At 42.4% G+C, this 12,036-nt stretch overlaps 1 protein-coding gene across 17 annotated transcripts in view; it reads right to left on the bottom strand.

Moving 5' to 3' along the window:
• Positions 1–12,036, bottom strand: part of RALGPS1 (Ral GEF with PH domain and SH3 binding motif 1) — a 443,114-nt gene that overhangs the window by 98,344 nt on the left and 332,734 nt on the right. For all 17 annotated transcript variants that reach the window (XM_043498706.1, XM_038375127.2, XM_038375136.2 and 14 more), the window contains one exon: positions 7,537–7,630. In XM_043498706.1, coding sequence (XP_043354641.1) covers positions 7,537–7,630 — 94 coding nt within the window. The remainder of the gene's footprint in view (positions 1–7,536; positions 7,631–12,036) is intronic.

The raw sequence follows: 12,036 nt of genomic DNA, 5'->3' as shown, positions 1-12,036 counted from the left end.
GAAAGACTATCCAGAGCTATTGTAATTGTAGGGAAAATATTGGAAGGCATATTAAAACTCATGCTTCAGGGTTTAAGCCAATCTCTAACTATTAGACAGCAGGATGAGAGCTAATGTGGGGAGCATATTATCCCACATCTGCATGATACAGGATTTTTACATCTTCCTGGTACTGTCCATTGTTGGAGACAGGATACAGAATTAGATGAACCTTGGGTCTGATTTTGTATGGAAATTCCTTATCTTCCTTTCCAAACAATTGCAGATTACATGGAGGGAGATTGTTTCCAAGAAAACATCAAGGTTGTGATGTCCTTATCCAAAAATGCCTTTTATTCATTTGCCTGCCATCGGAAAACACGTCATATGTCTCAGATGAGATGTCAGAAGATTTTCTGTTACTAGGAGCCAGAATTAAGCTTCCAACACCAGATTCACCAGCTCTGGATTCCAAGGGCAACTTGGCCACTCCAGAGTGACAGAGCATCTATTTCCCATAAGTCATGCTCCCTCATATTGCTGAATAAACTTATGTCTTCCTTTTGAACTTGGTGGCCGTTAGGTCTATCTATGGGGTTCCCCACTTTTAGCATATTGCACTGAACTCTTGGAACTGAATTTTCACACCCCTGGACAAATCTGTTGCCTTCTTTGGCTGTCTGCTGTATTCTTTCAGAACCCTGATACATGCAGAACTTAAAAAACCTTCTGGTATTGGAAGTACATGCACATCCTTTGCCATATCTTTGTTTTTCATGCATCTGACAATTTACATATGTGATGAGGATCATGTTGCCTGACTATACCCAGCCTTGATGGTAAGATACTTCAAAAGTGGAGCAGTGCGAGTCTCACTGCCCTCACTTTGAAGCAGCTGAATACTTCTCCTCTCTTGTGGAGCATTTGTCTTGGCAATACTTTAACTCTGATTGGACTCCTAGACAGACCAGTTGTCGACACATGGTCTCAATGGATGATCTAACCATGATTTTCCAAGAAGGAGCCTATTTGTTTCTTTTGCTTGGTGCTCTGTCTTAGCTCTCACTAGACAATTGTTCATGTAGAAGTGTACATCTGATCCTTCCTTTGGATTTCTTTCCTTTGAAAGAACCTGATATTGATAAAGGTGCCCCAGTATTATGAGACACAAGAATGGCCAAATTGTGATGCAGAGCAAGGCATCTTGATGACACAGGGAACAGAGAACCTATGCAGAGTTAACTGACTGGATTTAACAGACTTCAGAAACTCCATCCTGAAGCTTGGCAAATCTAGCCCAGGAAGCAGGTCACTGGTGTTCCAGTGAACCTGTTTTATGGAAGCCCTTCATCTTCCTTATGCGAGAGAAATTTCTCCAGCTTCTGGATTTCTTTGGCAAACAGAAAAGGAGTATTTGTGGCATCTTAGAGACTAACAAATTTATTAGAGCATAAGCTTTCGTGAGCTACAGCTCACTTCATCGGATGCTGTAGCTCACGAAAGCTTATGCTCTAATAAATTTGTTAGTCTCTAAGGTGCCACAAATACTCCTTTTCTTTTTGCGAATACAGACTAACACGGCTGCTACTCTGAAACCTTTGGCAAACAGGCATCCACTTCTGAAGGGTAAAATGGGAAGCTTGGCCTTGGCTTGACCATTGCTTCTGCCACAGATCTCCTTGCTTCTGTGGAGACTGCCATGATTCTCAGGGTGGCCCTGGTGATGTTGCACATGACATCTGCTGGTCCTAACCAGGGTGGCATTTAAGCCAGCTCCATCCTCAAGCTTCTAGTGCCACAAAGCAAGGGTATAAAGTTCAGAGTCTCCCAGCCCCTATTTCAGTTCAGATGATAGACTCTGATGTGCTGGGGATGGAGCATGGGTCATATAATGGATATATGCAACATATCTCAAAGATCAGTTACGAGAAGGTAAGTAACTTTTTTCTTCTTTAAAGCGATTGCATATGTCCTTTATGCTGTAGGTGACTCCCATGCCATTAACGCAGGTGGTGGGGCTCAGAGTCTCATCAGAAGAAGGACTATAGGATCAACTTGCCTACATTTGCATCTTCCCTTGATGCAGCAGACAATATGCAATAACTGGTGAATATATGAATCAAGGACCACGTTGCTGCTCTACAAATATCCATAATTGGGATGTGTGCCTGTCGTGGGATATGCATACCCTGTCCCATTTTGGGGCAGGTCGGGGTTGTGATACTACTGCAGTTACAGTCCACCTGACTATCCCTAGGCTGGGAGCAGCACAACCCAATGGCTGGAGTCAATATGGCTGCCCTGAGGATCAGGGCTGTGTGGCCTAATGGCCAAAGTCAATATGGCTGCCTTTGGGGATCAGGGCTGTCCAGCTTAATAGCCAAAGTCAATAAAACTGTTCTTGGGGTCAGGGCGGTGCGGCCCAATGGCCAGAATCAGTATGGCTTCCCTGGGGATCAGGACTGTGTATCCTAATGGCACAAGTAAGTAGCCGCCACCTGGAGGGAAGAGGGACGGCCAGGGTAGAGGGACCTGCCCTGTCAGTGGCAAATGTGTTCACCACCCAGTCAGAGGAGATCCTACCATGATATGCTGACCTTCCTTGGGAGGAAGAGATCACTCACTCTGCCTCCCTGGGCCACTTCCTACTGTGTCTCCTGAAGCCAGGGTCTGAACGTTGTTGAGGTCTCCAAGCCCCTGGGATTCTGACTCCAGTTGGCCAGCCATAGGCGACAAGACTCTGGACTGGGCCTTGGGATCTCTGGTTCCCGCAGTCAAGTGTTGAAGTGGCTCCCGGGCAGAAGCCTCCACCAAGCGTCCTCCCTCCTTGGTGGTCAGCTGAGAATGAGCTGCCCTACTCCCTTATGTACTGAGGCAGCAGTTGGAGCATGCCCAGCACAGCCTGAGCGGTGAGACGTCTGCCGCCCACAGTATGAGGTTAACCCTTCCTTTCTTAGTGCAGGGTATGCACACCCCGCCACAGTGCCACAAACACTGGTGAGGTTGAATGTTCTCTGGTTGAATGTGCTGTGAGATTGGTCAGGAGGCGTTACTCTTTTGGCAGCTCAACACATTGTAAAGCAGCTAGTGATCCACTGGGAGAGTCTGAGTTGAGGGAGGATGACTTCTCATACATTCTGCAAAACTTGGAAGAAATCCAAAAGGGCATTGTTCTATCCAGGTAAAAAGCCAATGGTCAATGAACGTCAGGGATTATGGAGTCTTCACTTATCCTTGTGTACATGATGAATCAGAGTACCTAGAGACCCAAGTGGCACAGTACAGGGAGGGGTACTTGTTGACCAGGATTGAGACCTATGCTGGAAATGAGGCACTGGGGGAAACATGGATGACTTTCTAGCATCTGGCAACATACAGTGTGGGAGATCTGGAACTGGCCCCAAGAAGGTGGAAGAGGAGAGTACTGAGCCTGAAACTGATGGCCTCACAGAAGAATATCCAGGTGCTGATGATCTAGATAGCTGTGACAATGCCAGTCAAGGGTCTTCGTCCTGAAGAAATGGTGATGGCAGTATCAGCAGGCATTGTAAGTTACTGGCCACAGCATAAGCCTCTAGTGTAGTAGGTACAGCCATTAGATGCTGACTAGGAAGACTGCTCCATAGCCAGTGAAGAAATAGCCGGTCTCAATGGTCCCTGGGAGGGCATCTCAATGAACAGCTCATTTCTCCAATGGAGCCGGTACTGGGAAGCGGGGTGCTGTCTGGTGTGCTCTATCTTCAGTAGTGGATCACCCTTCCATGGAAGAGTTCCTAACCCAAGACTTTGATGAGCCAGAAGCCAACTTCTGCTTATGCTTCTGAGGCAGAGACTGGTCTGAAGTCCTGGGCCTCAAAGAAAATGTTACCAGTGTTGGGGATCTCCTGCAGCCTCTTTCTGCAGGCCCGTCTAGGCAAAGACTCTGATAATGAGTCTTTGAAGAGCATTCCTTGGAGGACCGAGGGGGCAATAATGCCAGCCTACGTGCAACTTCCATCAGGAGGCACTGGAGGCACTCTTCCCTCAGTGTCATGACAAACAGAGCACCTGCCTCTAACCGGGCTCTCACTGAAACACTTGAGACAGAGGGAATGAGGGTCACTAACAGGCATAGGCTTTTTACAGCCTACACCAGGTTTAAACCCTGGGAACCTCGGCATAGGCCCCCCCAGTATCAAATGGGGTCCAGAGACCTCCTGGGGTGCATAATCAAAGTAATTTTTTTCAAAAGAAACAATAAATAAAGAAAGAAAAAGAAGGAAAATAACTAAAAACTGAGTACCACTAGGTAGTACCAAACAGTTTATTTGTTCACAGGTAACACCAATGCTACGACCATCAACAGTGCACGCTAAGAAGGAACTGAAATAGGGGGAGGGCTATTCTGCCCTTTATACCCTCACTTTGTAGCACAAGGAGCTTGGGGTTGTGCAAGGCCATGCCTATATGGGTATCACTAGGGAAAACTCTCTGGTACCGGTGCACAAGATGCACACACACTTACAGTGTAATGGACATTGCAAGCTCTCAAAGAAGCTGCAGTGGCCTTTACCATATTAGGTATCAAGTTCTGCCCTGATTTCCTTTCACTTTGAATTTTTCCTTTGGCTTCAGCTGAACTCTCACTAGACATAACTCATGCGTATAAAGAAAATTAGTAAATTTGCTCAGAAAATGCATTTTCCCAGGCATCCAGATCAAAGGATGAGAATTGAATTACCTCTAACAATATACGTAAATACTTCTCACTGTTGTTAGCAAAACCTCTGTTGGGATTAAAAGTGGCTTCAAAAAATTAAATATAAATTACTCATAATTTGTAGTACATCCAAGTATTATGTCATGGCAATAAATATAAATAAAGACCATTTGTTTTGTTCACTTTCGCAAAGATACTAGAACTAATGAAAAACTACTGTCTATATAATCTCAACGTTGTATCATGAACAGGAGAGCCTGTCCAAAAATTAAATTAAGCGATGTGTTCATTTGCTGGCAGCCAGTCCAGGAGCTGTAAAGCATACACTAACTACAATTTTCCCTATTGCAATATAGATTATAAGCTTGTGCTCTCCCTGCCTTCATTTAATAAAACATGCTTATCATGTTGGAAATAAGTAAATACAATCTCTTGCTCACTAAATTTTAACATTCAGGGGCAAACATATGAAAGTCAGACTACTTTTAGCATAGAGCTCACACTGTCCTTAATTTGTACAACAACATATAATGTGCAAGTTTTCAGTGTGTATCTGTGTGCATAGTGTGCAAGTCTATCCCTCTATTTGTGTTGTACATATGATGTGAAGAGAGGGAAATGAACACACAAATCCCACCATGAATATAATGGTAGAAATTCTCCTTTTTTTAAAATAATATATGTTGTATTTGAAAAAAATTATGTAGATGTGCGTTTTTTCATTTGGAAGACAGTGCAAAACACTAAGCAGAATTATGACATAAAATATCATTGTTCCTAGATCTGCTTTTAATCTGAACCAAAAACACAAACTTGTCAAAATCATAAACAAGGCTGATCTTCTGCAGTGAATAGGCCAATGTTGATTTGGCTGCTCTAGTTGGAGGTTATCCTAGGCAATGGGACAGATTATGGAGGATATTCTCTCCATTTGAAGTTTGTCCGGACATATTCATGCAGTTCTGGTATCAGTCCCAGAACAATGTCTGCTTTGTATGTTATTTCCTTTAGAATGATTCTCTCATCTGAAGCAGAGTAAAACTCCAAACACATTAAACTTTTATATGGCTCCACATTGCAAAATTAATTATTCCATACTTTATCATAAATGGTTTGTCTCAATTACTGTTTGGCTGAAGAAATGTAGTATATGCGCACTGGTCTGAAATAGAGTGCAGTAGAACAGCTTTAGAAACTTGAGGTATCTCCAGACATGGGGTATTTGGAAGCCAACAGGAAAGGTCACCATTTTGTTTCATGCTCACTGTCTTCAAATCTGTCTTGCCTATTTTTAAGAGATGGATCTTTCTGTTAACAATGTCTACACTAGCAGCAACAGACATATGCATGATAGCTTAGTACCAGTCTTTAATACTATAAACAACTGAAGTATGCTCTGCTGTATCTGAGAAATAACTGCAGGACAGTTTGGTTTGATGCAGGTTAGGCCATTCTTTGGACTGGCACATACATGATCCTGAGGATTGCAGAAGTGAAATAGGGACCCTCAGTTCCCCACTCTGGAAAATGAATGTGTATATGCAGCCTCTTTCACTCTGGCATGTTGGTTTGCTCTTGACCTCAGCTTTTTGAGTGAGTGTTGCTTTTCACACACCTGACATATGAAAGTAGTAGCCTGACAAAGCCAGCCTTGTTTGTTGTGAATTAGCCTGGTATAACTATTCAGTTGTATTTAAAAGGTATTGTGTACACCATTTCAGATAGCATTAAGTAACTCATGAAAGGGACCGTTCTGATCATCTAGTTTGACCTCCTATACAACACAGGTCATAAAATTTCCCCAAAATAATTCCTAGAGCAGAACTTTTAGAAAAACATTTAATCTTGATCTAAAAATTGTCAGTGATGGAGAATCCACCACAACACTTGGTAAATTGTTCCAATGGCTAATAACTCACTGTTAAAAAATTATGACTTATTTCCATTCTGAATTTGTTTAGATTCAACTACCAGCCATTGGACCATGTTAGACCTTTCTCTGCCAGACTGAAGAGCACATTATTAAATATTTGTGTCCCATGTAGGTATTTATAGACTTATCAAGTCACCCCTTAGCTTTCTCTTTGTTAACTAAATAGATGGAACTCTTTGAGTCCATCACTACAGGTCATGTTTTCTAATCCTTTAATCATTCTCATGGGTCTTCTCTGAACTCTCTCTAATTTATCAACATCCTTCTTGAATTGTGGACACCAGAACTGGACACTGTATTCCAACAATAGTTGCAGTAGTGCCAAATACTGAGGTAAAATAAGCTCTTTACTCAACTCAAAATTCCCCAATTCATGCATCGAAGCATCATATGAGCCCTTTTGACCACAGCGTCACACTGGAAGTTCATGTTCAGCTGATTATTTGCCACTGCCCCCACATCTTTTTCAGACTCACTGCTTCCCAGGAAAGAGTCCTCATCCTGTAAATGTGGCCTGTATTCTTTGTTCCTAGTTATACATTTACATTTAGCTGTATTAAAATGCATATTGTTTGCTTGGGGCCAGCTTGCATCCTGAGCCAACAGAGTTTGCAAGGGAACATCCAGTTTTAGGGCTCCTGAGTGCCATTCCCAGTACAAGGCTATACTGTAATATGACAGACACTTGATTTTTGCCTTTGCAAAAGCTAAAGAAATACAATTTTGGAACTGATGTTAAGAGTCATAAGGACTACAGCCAGCTAGGGTTTCACTCAGATGTCCTAACAATATCAGCTCAGTTTAAAAATGTTAAACTCTTCTTACATTTCTGTCAGAGATTTTTTTGTATAATTCCTACTCAAGCTAATAGCCAGGCCATCTTTCCATTAAAACATGTAGGGATAGAGGAAAGTATGGTACTTACTTATAGTTGTCATCTTCCACAAACTTTTGAAGTTCCTCAATGTAGCGGACAGACTTTAAGTACTTTTGCACGTGGGGTAAAGTTATGAGATGATCTGTAGAGTATAAAAAAAAATAGCCAAGATAAATCTCTACAACTGCAAAAATAAAAGCAATTCTTCTTCAGATTCCTCCAGTTCTTTTGATTTTATGAATGAAACCAAAAGGAGACCATAACTCCCCAAGGGAGAAACTGTCTAGGAATATTATTTTGTTAGATTGTATGAGAATGTTAAGGATTTTACCAAATAAAGGCTTAGTTGTCATTCATGCTATAGATGAGATTCAGCTGCTGATTTTACTAGGAGAATTAGGCGATTTTAGTATGTGCTCTCAATTTACAAAGAGAAAAGTGAGGTTCATGTATTAACGAGCAAACCTCAGACAATTTGGTTCAAATTCACAACAAACATTTTGGATTCTTATTCGAAACTTAATGGCAAAAAGCATCAGGACAAGATTTCAACCTGAGAGTTCCGAAGTGAGAAAAAGGCACCAAAAGGAACACATCTCCCTCTCTCCCACAACAGGCCCTGGAGCCTTCCACTAGGTAGGCCTCTGATGAGCACCAAAAGGAGATTACTCATCTTGTGCAATAACTGCACTTCTTCAAGATGTGCATCTTTATGGGTTCTCCACTTCAGGTACACAGGAGCCTCTCAAATCCTTGAGCCGCGATTTTGCATTAGCAGTGTCCGTTTGGAAAGCTCACATGCCCTTTTCCTTCTTGTGCTGGACACCAAGTCTACATGGGAGTGTGTGGTTGAACAGCCCTCAGTGCCTTCTCCACCCAAATGTCCCTTAGAGAACAGTCCGAAGCAGGGCTGGTAGTGGTGCACCCATAGGGGGACACATCTTCAAGAACTACAATTATTACACAAGGTGTGTAACTGTTTGTTCTTCTCTGAGTAATGTCCCTAAGGGTGCTCCACTTCAGGTGACTACCAGGCAGCATCCCCAGAGTGAGGAGGGATCTTCAGAATTCACTCTAGAACTAAAGACCAGTGCTGCAGTATCAAATGCCACATCAGATCTTGCTGCATGGATCATAGTGTAATGTTCAGAAAACATATATACTGTCAGGCCACTACATGGGCTTCATATCTCAGATACTGGCACATTCTTAAGTAACGTTGTGGAGGTTGCTTGTGATCTGGTTGAATGTGCTATCACCATTTGGGTGAGATGAATGCCTGTAGCATCGTAAGAAATGAATATAAAACCAGATAGCCATCTCGATAGTCTGAGCAGAGATTGTGGATCCCTTTCATGTATTTGCAAATCAGATGAACAGCTTAGATGACTTTCTAATTTGTTTGCTCCAATGCCCTTCTAACATGCAAGGTATGAAAACTGGTCTCTTGCAGAGAGCTAAGTGGTACGGGAAAACACACTGGTAGATAAATGGATTGGTTAAGATGGAACTCTGATAATATTTTAGGCATGAATTTAGGGTGTGACTGTAAAGATTAACTTCAGTGCACAGAAAGATAATCTAGCACATAATCAAACATTCTATTTGTAAGCACCTAGTAAAAAATAAGGTAAGTAACAGTCAATATGGATTTGTCAAGAATAAATGTCAAACCAATCTAATAGCCTTCTTTGAAAAGGTAACAAGCCTTGTTGATAAAGATGAAGCAGCAGATGTCATATCTTGACTTTAGTAAGGCTTTTGACACGGTCTCAAATGACTCTCTCATAAACAAACTAGAGAAATATAGCCTAGACGAATCTAGTATAAGGTGGGTGCACAACTGGCTGGAAAACAGTACTCAGAGTGTAGTAATATCAATAGTTCACAGTCAGAATGCAAGGGCATATCAAGTGGGGTCCAGCAGGGTTCTGTCTGGGGTCAGGTTCTAATCTATATCTTCAAAAATGATTTGGATAATGGCATAGAGTGTACACTTATAAAGGCTGTGGATGATACCACACAGGGACAGCATACGTTTTTGAGGATAGGATTAGAATTCAAAATGATCTTGACAAACTGGAGAAATGGTCTGAATTAAATAGGATGAAATTCAATAAGGACAAATGAAAAGTACAAATGCAAAGTAGTCCACTTAGAAAGAAACAATCAGTTGCACACATACAAAATTGGAAATGACTGCCTAGGAAGGAGTATTAAATAAAGGATCTGAGGGTTATAGTGGATCACAAACTAAATATGAGTCAACAATATAATGCTGTTGCAAAAAAAGCAAACATATTCTGGGATGTATTAGCAGGAGTGTTGTAAGCAAGAAACAAGTAGTAATTCTTCAGTTTTACTCAGCAGTGTTAAGGCTTCAACTGGAGTATTGTGTGCACTTCTGGGCATCAAACTTCAGGAAAGATGTGGACAAATTAGAGAAAGTTCAGAGGAGAGCAATAAAAATGAAGATTTAGAAAATATGACCTGCAAGGAAAGACTAAAAAAATGGGTTTCTTTAGTCTGGAGAAGAGAAGACTGAGGGGACACATAATAATAGTCTTCTAGTATGTGAAAGGTCGTTGTAAAGAGGAGGGTGATAAATTGTTCTCCTTACCACTGAAGACCGGACAAGTAGTAGCGATCTTAAACTGTATCACGGGAAAGTTAGGTTAGACATTAGGAAAAACTTCCTAATTCTAAGCGTAGTCAAGCACTGAAACAGATTATCTAAGGGTGGATGTGGAATCTCCATCATTGGAGGTTTAAGAACAGGTTACAGAAAAACCTGTGGGAGATCATAGAATCATAGAATCATAGAATATCAGGGTTGGAAGGGACCCCAGAAGGTCATCTAGTCCAACCCCCTGCTCAAAGCAGGACCAAGTCCCAGTTAAATCATCCCAGCCAGGGCTTTGTCAAGCCTGACCTTAAAAACCTCTAAGGAAGGAGATTCTACCACCTCCCTAGGTAACGCATTCCAGTGTTTCACCACCCTCTTAGTGAAAAAGTTTTTCCTAATATCCAATCTAAACCTCCCCCACTGCAACTTGATGGTCTAGATAATTCTGCCTCAGTGCAGAGGACTGGACTGGATAATTTATCAAGGTCCCTTCCAATCCTACATTTCTATGATGACTGAATGAGGCACCAATTCCGGCAGAAGGCGTTGGAAATACCATCAATGGAAGAATCTCTTCCATTTCTGCAAGTAAGTAGTATGGGTTGATTTCTTTTTACTTTTTGGTAACACCTGTTGCACTTCTGCAGAGCAGGAGGATTCTAACCCATGAACCACCAAGGTACCATCCCCTGACGTGGTGAAACCCTAGGTTGGAGTGAAGCAGGCAACCTGTGGCTTATAACATGAGATGAGCAGTGGTCGGAAGCTTGACTGGTGGTTGGACACAAATGAAGCAGGGAAGGGTACCAAGCTTTTCTCAGCCATGTCAGTTCTATAAAGGACAACTCTGGCCTTGTCTGCCTGATTTTGTTCACCACCCTTCATATCAGCAGTGGAGAGGTAAACGCATAGAGCAGATGCTTCTTCCAAGATAGAAGAAAAGTGTCTCCCAAAGCGTGGTGGCTCAGACTCCTCTTGAGCAGAGAAGAGGACACTTTTTGTTCCTGGAGATGGCAAAGAGAGACACCTCTGGCACTCCCCATCTTTGGAATATGCTGTGGAGAACTTGAGAGTTTGGAGTCCTGGGAGAAGTGTCTTCTGAAAACATCTGCTGTGGTGTTCTGAATACCTGGGAGGTAGACCAATGGAATTTGGATCTGATGAGCTACGCACCAGTTCTATAGTTTCATGGTTTCAGTGCACAGAAAGGGGAATCTTGCTGCTCCCTGCTTGCTGATACAGAACATGCTGGATATATTGTTCATCATGAGCCTGACTGATTTGCTTCTGAGGAGGGGTAGGAAATGAAGGCAGCCCTGAGTTCCAGTACATTGATGTGGAGATTGGTTTCCCGAGTTGTTCATATGCCCTGAGTTGTGAAAGCATTGAGGTGAGCTCCCCATCCCCAACACGGATGCATCTGTTAAAGTTATTGATGGGGTTGGACAACAGAAAGGAACACCTGCACCAATGCTGAGTTGATTTTTCCACCAGTCTAAAGAATTCCTCACTTGCAGAAGAACCATCACCCGCCTGTTCAAGGTGTGTCTGGCTGGAGAATAGGTCATTCTGAGCCAACCCTGGAAGTGGTAGACACGTAGTTTTGTGTGATTGGTCAAAAAGATGCAAGATGCCCTGTTACCCTAGGAGCCAAGAAAATTCCTTATTGTGGTATGAGGGTTTCCCTGAACTATGTATACCAGATTTGACAAAGTTACAAATCTGTCTACGGGAAGGTAAGCCCTGGCTGTCAACAACTCTGAAGACACCCCTATAAACTGTATCTTCTGTTCAGGGGTTAACAAAGATTTTTTTTCATTCAGCTGAAGACCCAACTCCTGGAACAGAGCAAGGGCTGTCTGGATGGAAGATAGCACTGCTTCGTGGGAACAACGAGTAGCCAGTTGCTGAGGTACTGAAGA

The sequence above is a fragment of the Dermochelys coriacea genome, chromosome 16 (genome assembly GCF_009764565.3).
Source record: "Dermochelys coriacea isolate rDerCor1 chromosome 16, rDerCor1.pri.v4, whole genome shotgun sequence".
NCBI lineage: Eukaryota > Metazoa > Chordata > Testudines > Dermochelyidae > Dermochelys > Dermochelys coriacea.
This window is presented reverse-complemented; position numbering and strand designations above follow the sequence as displayed.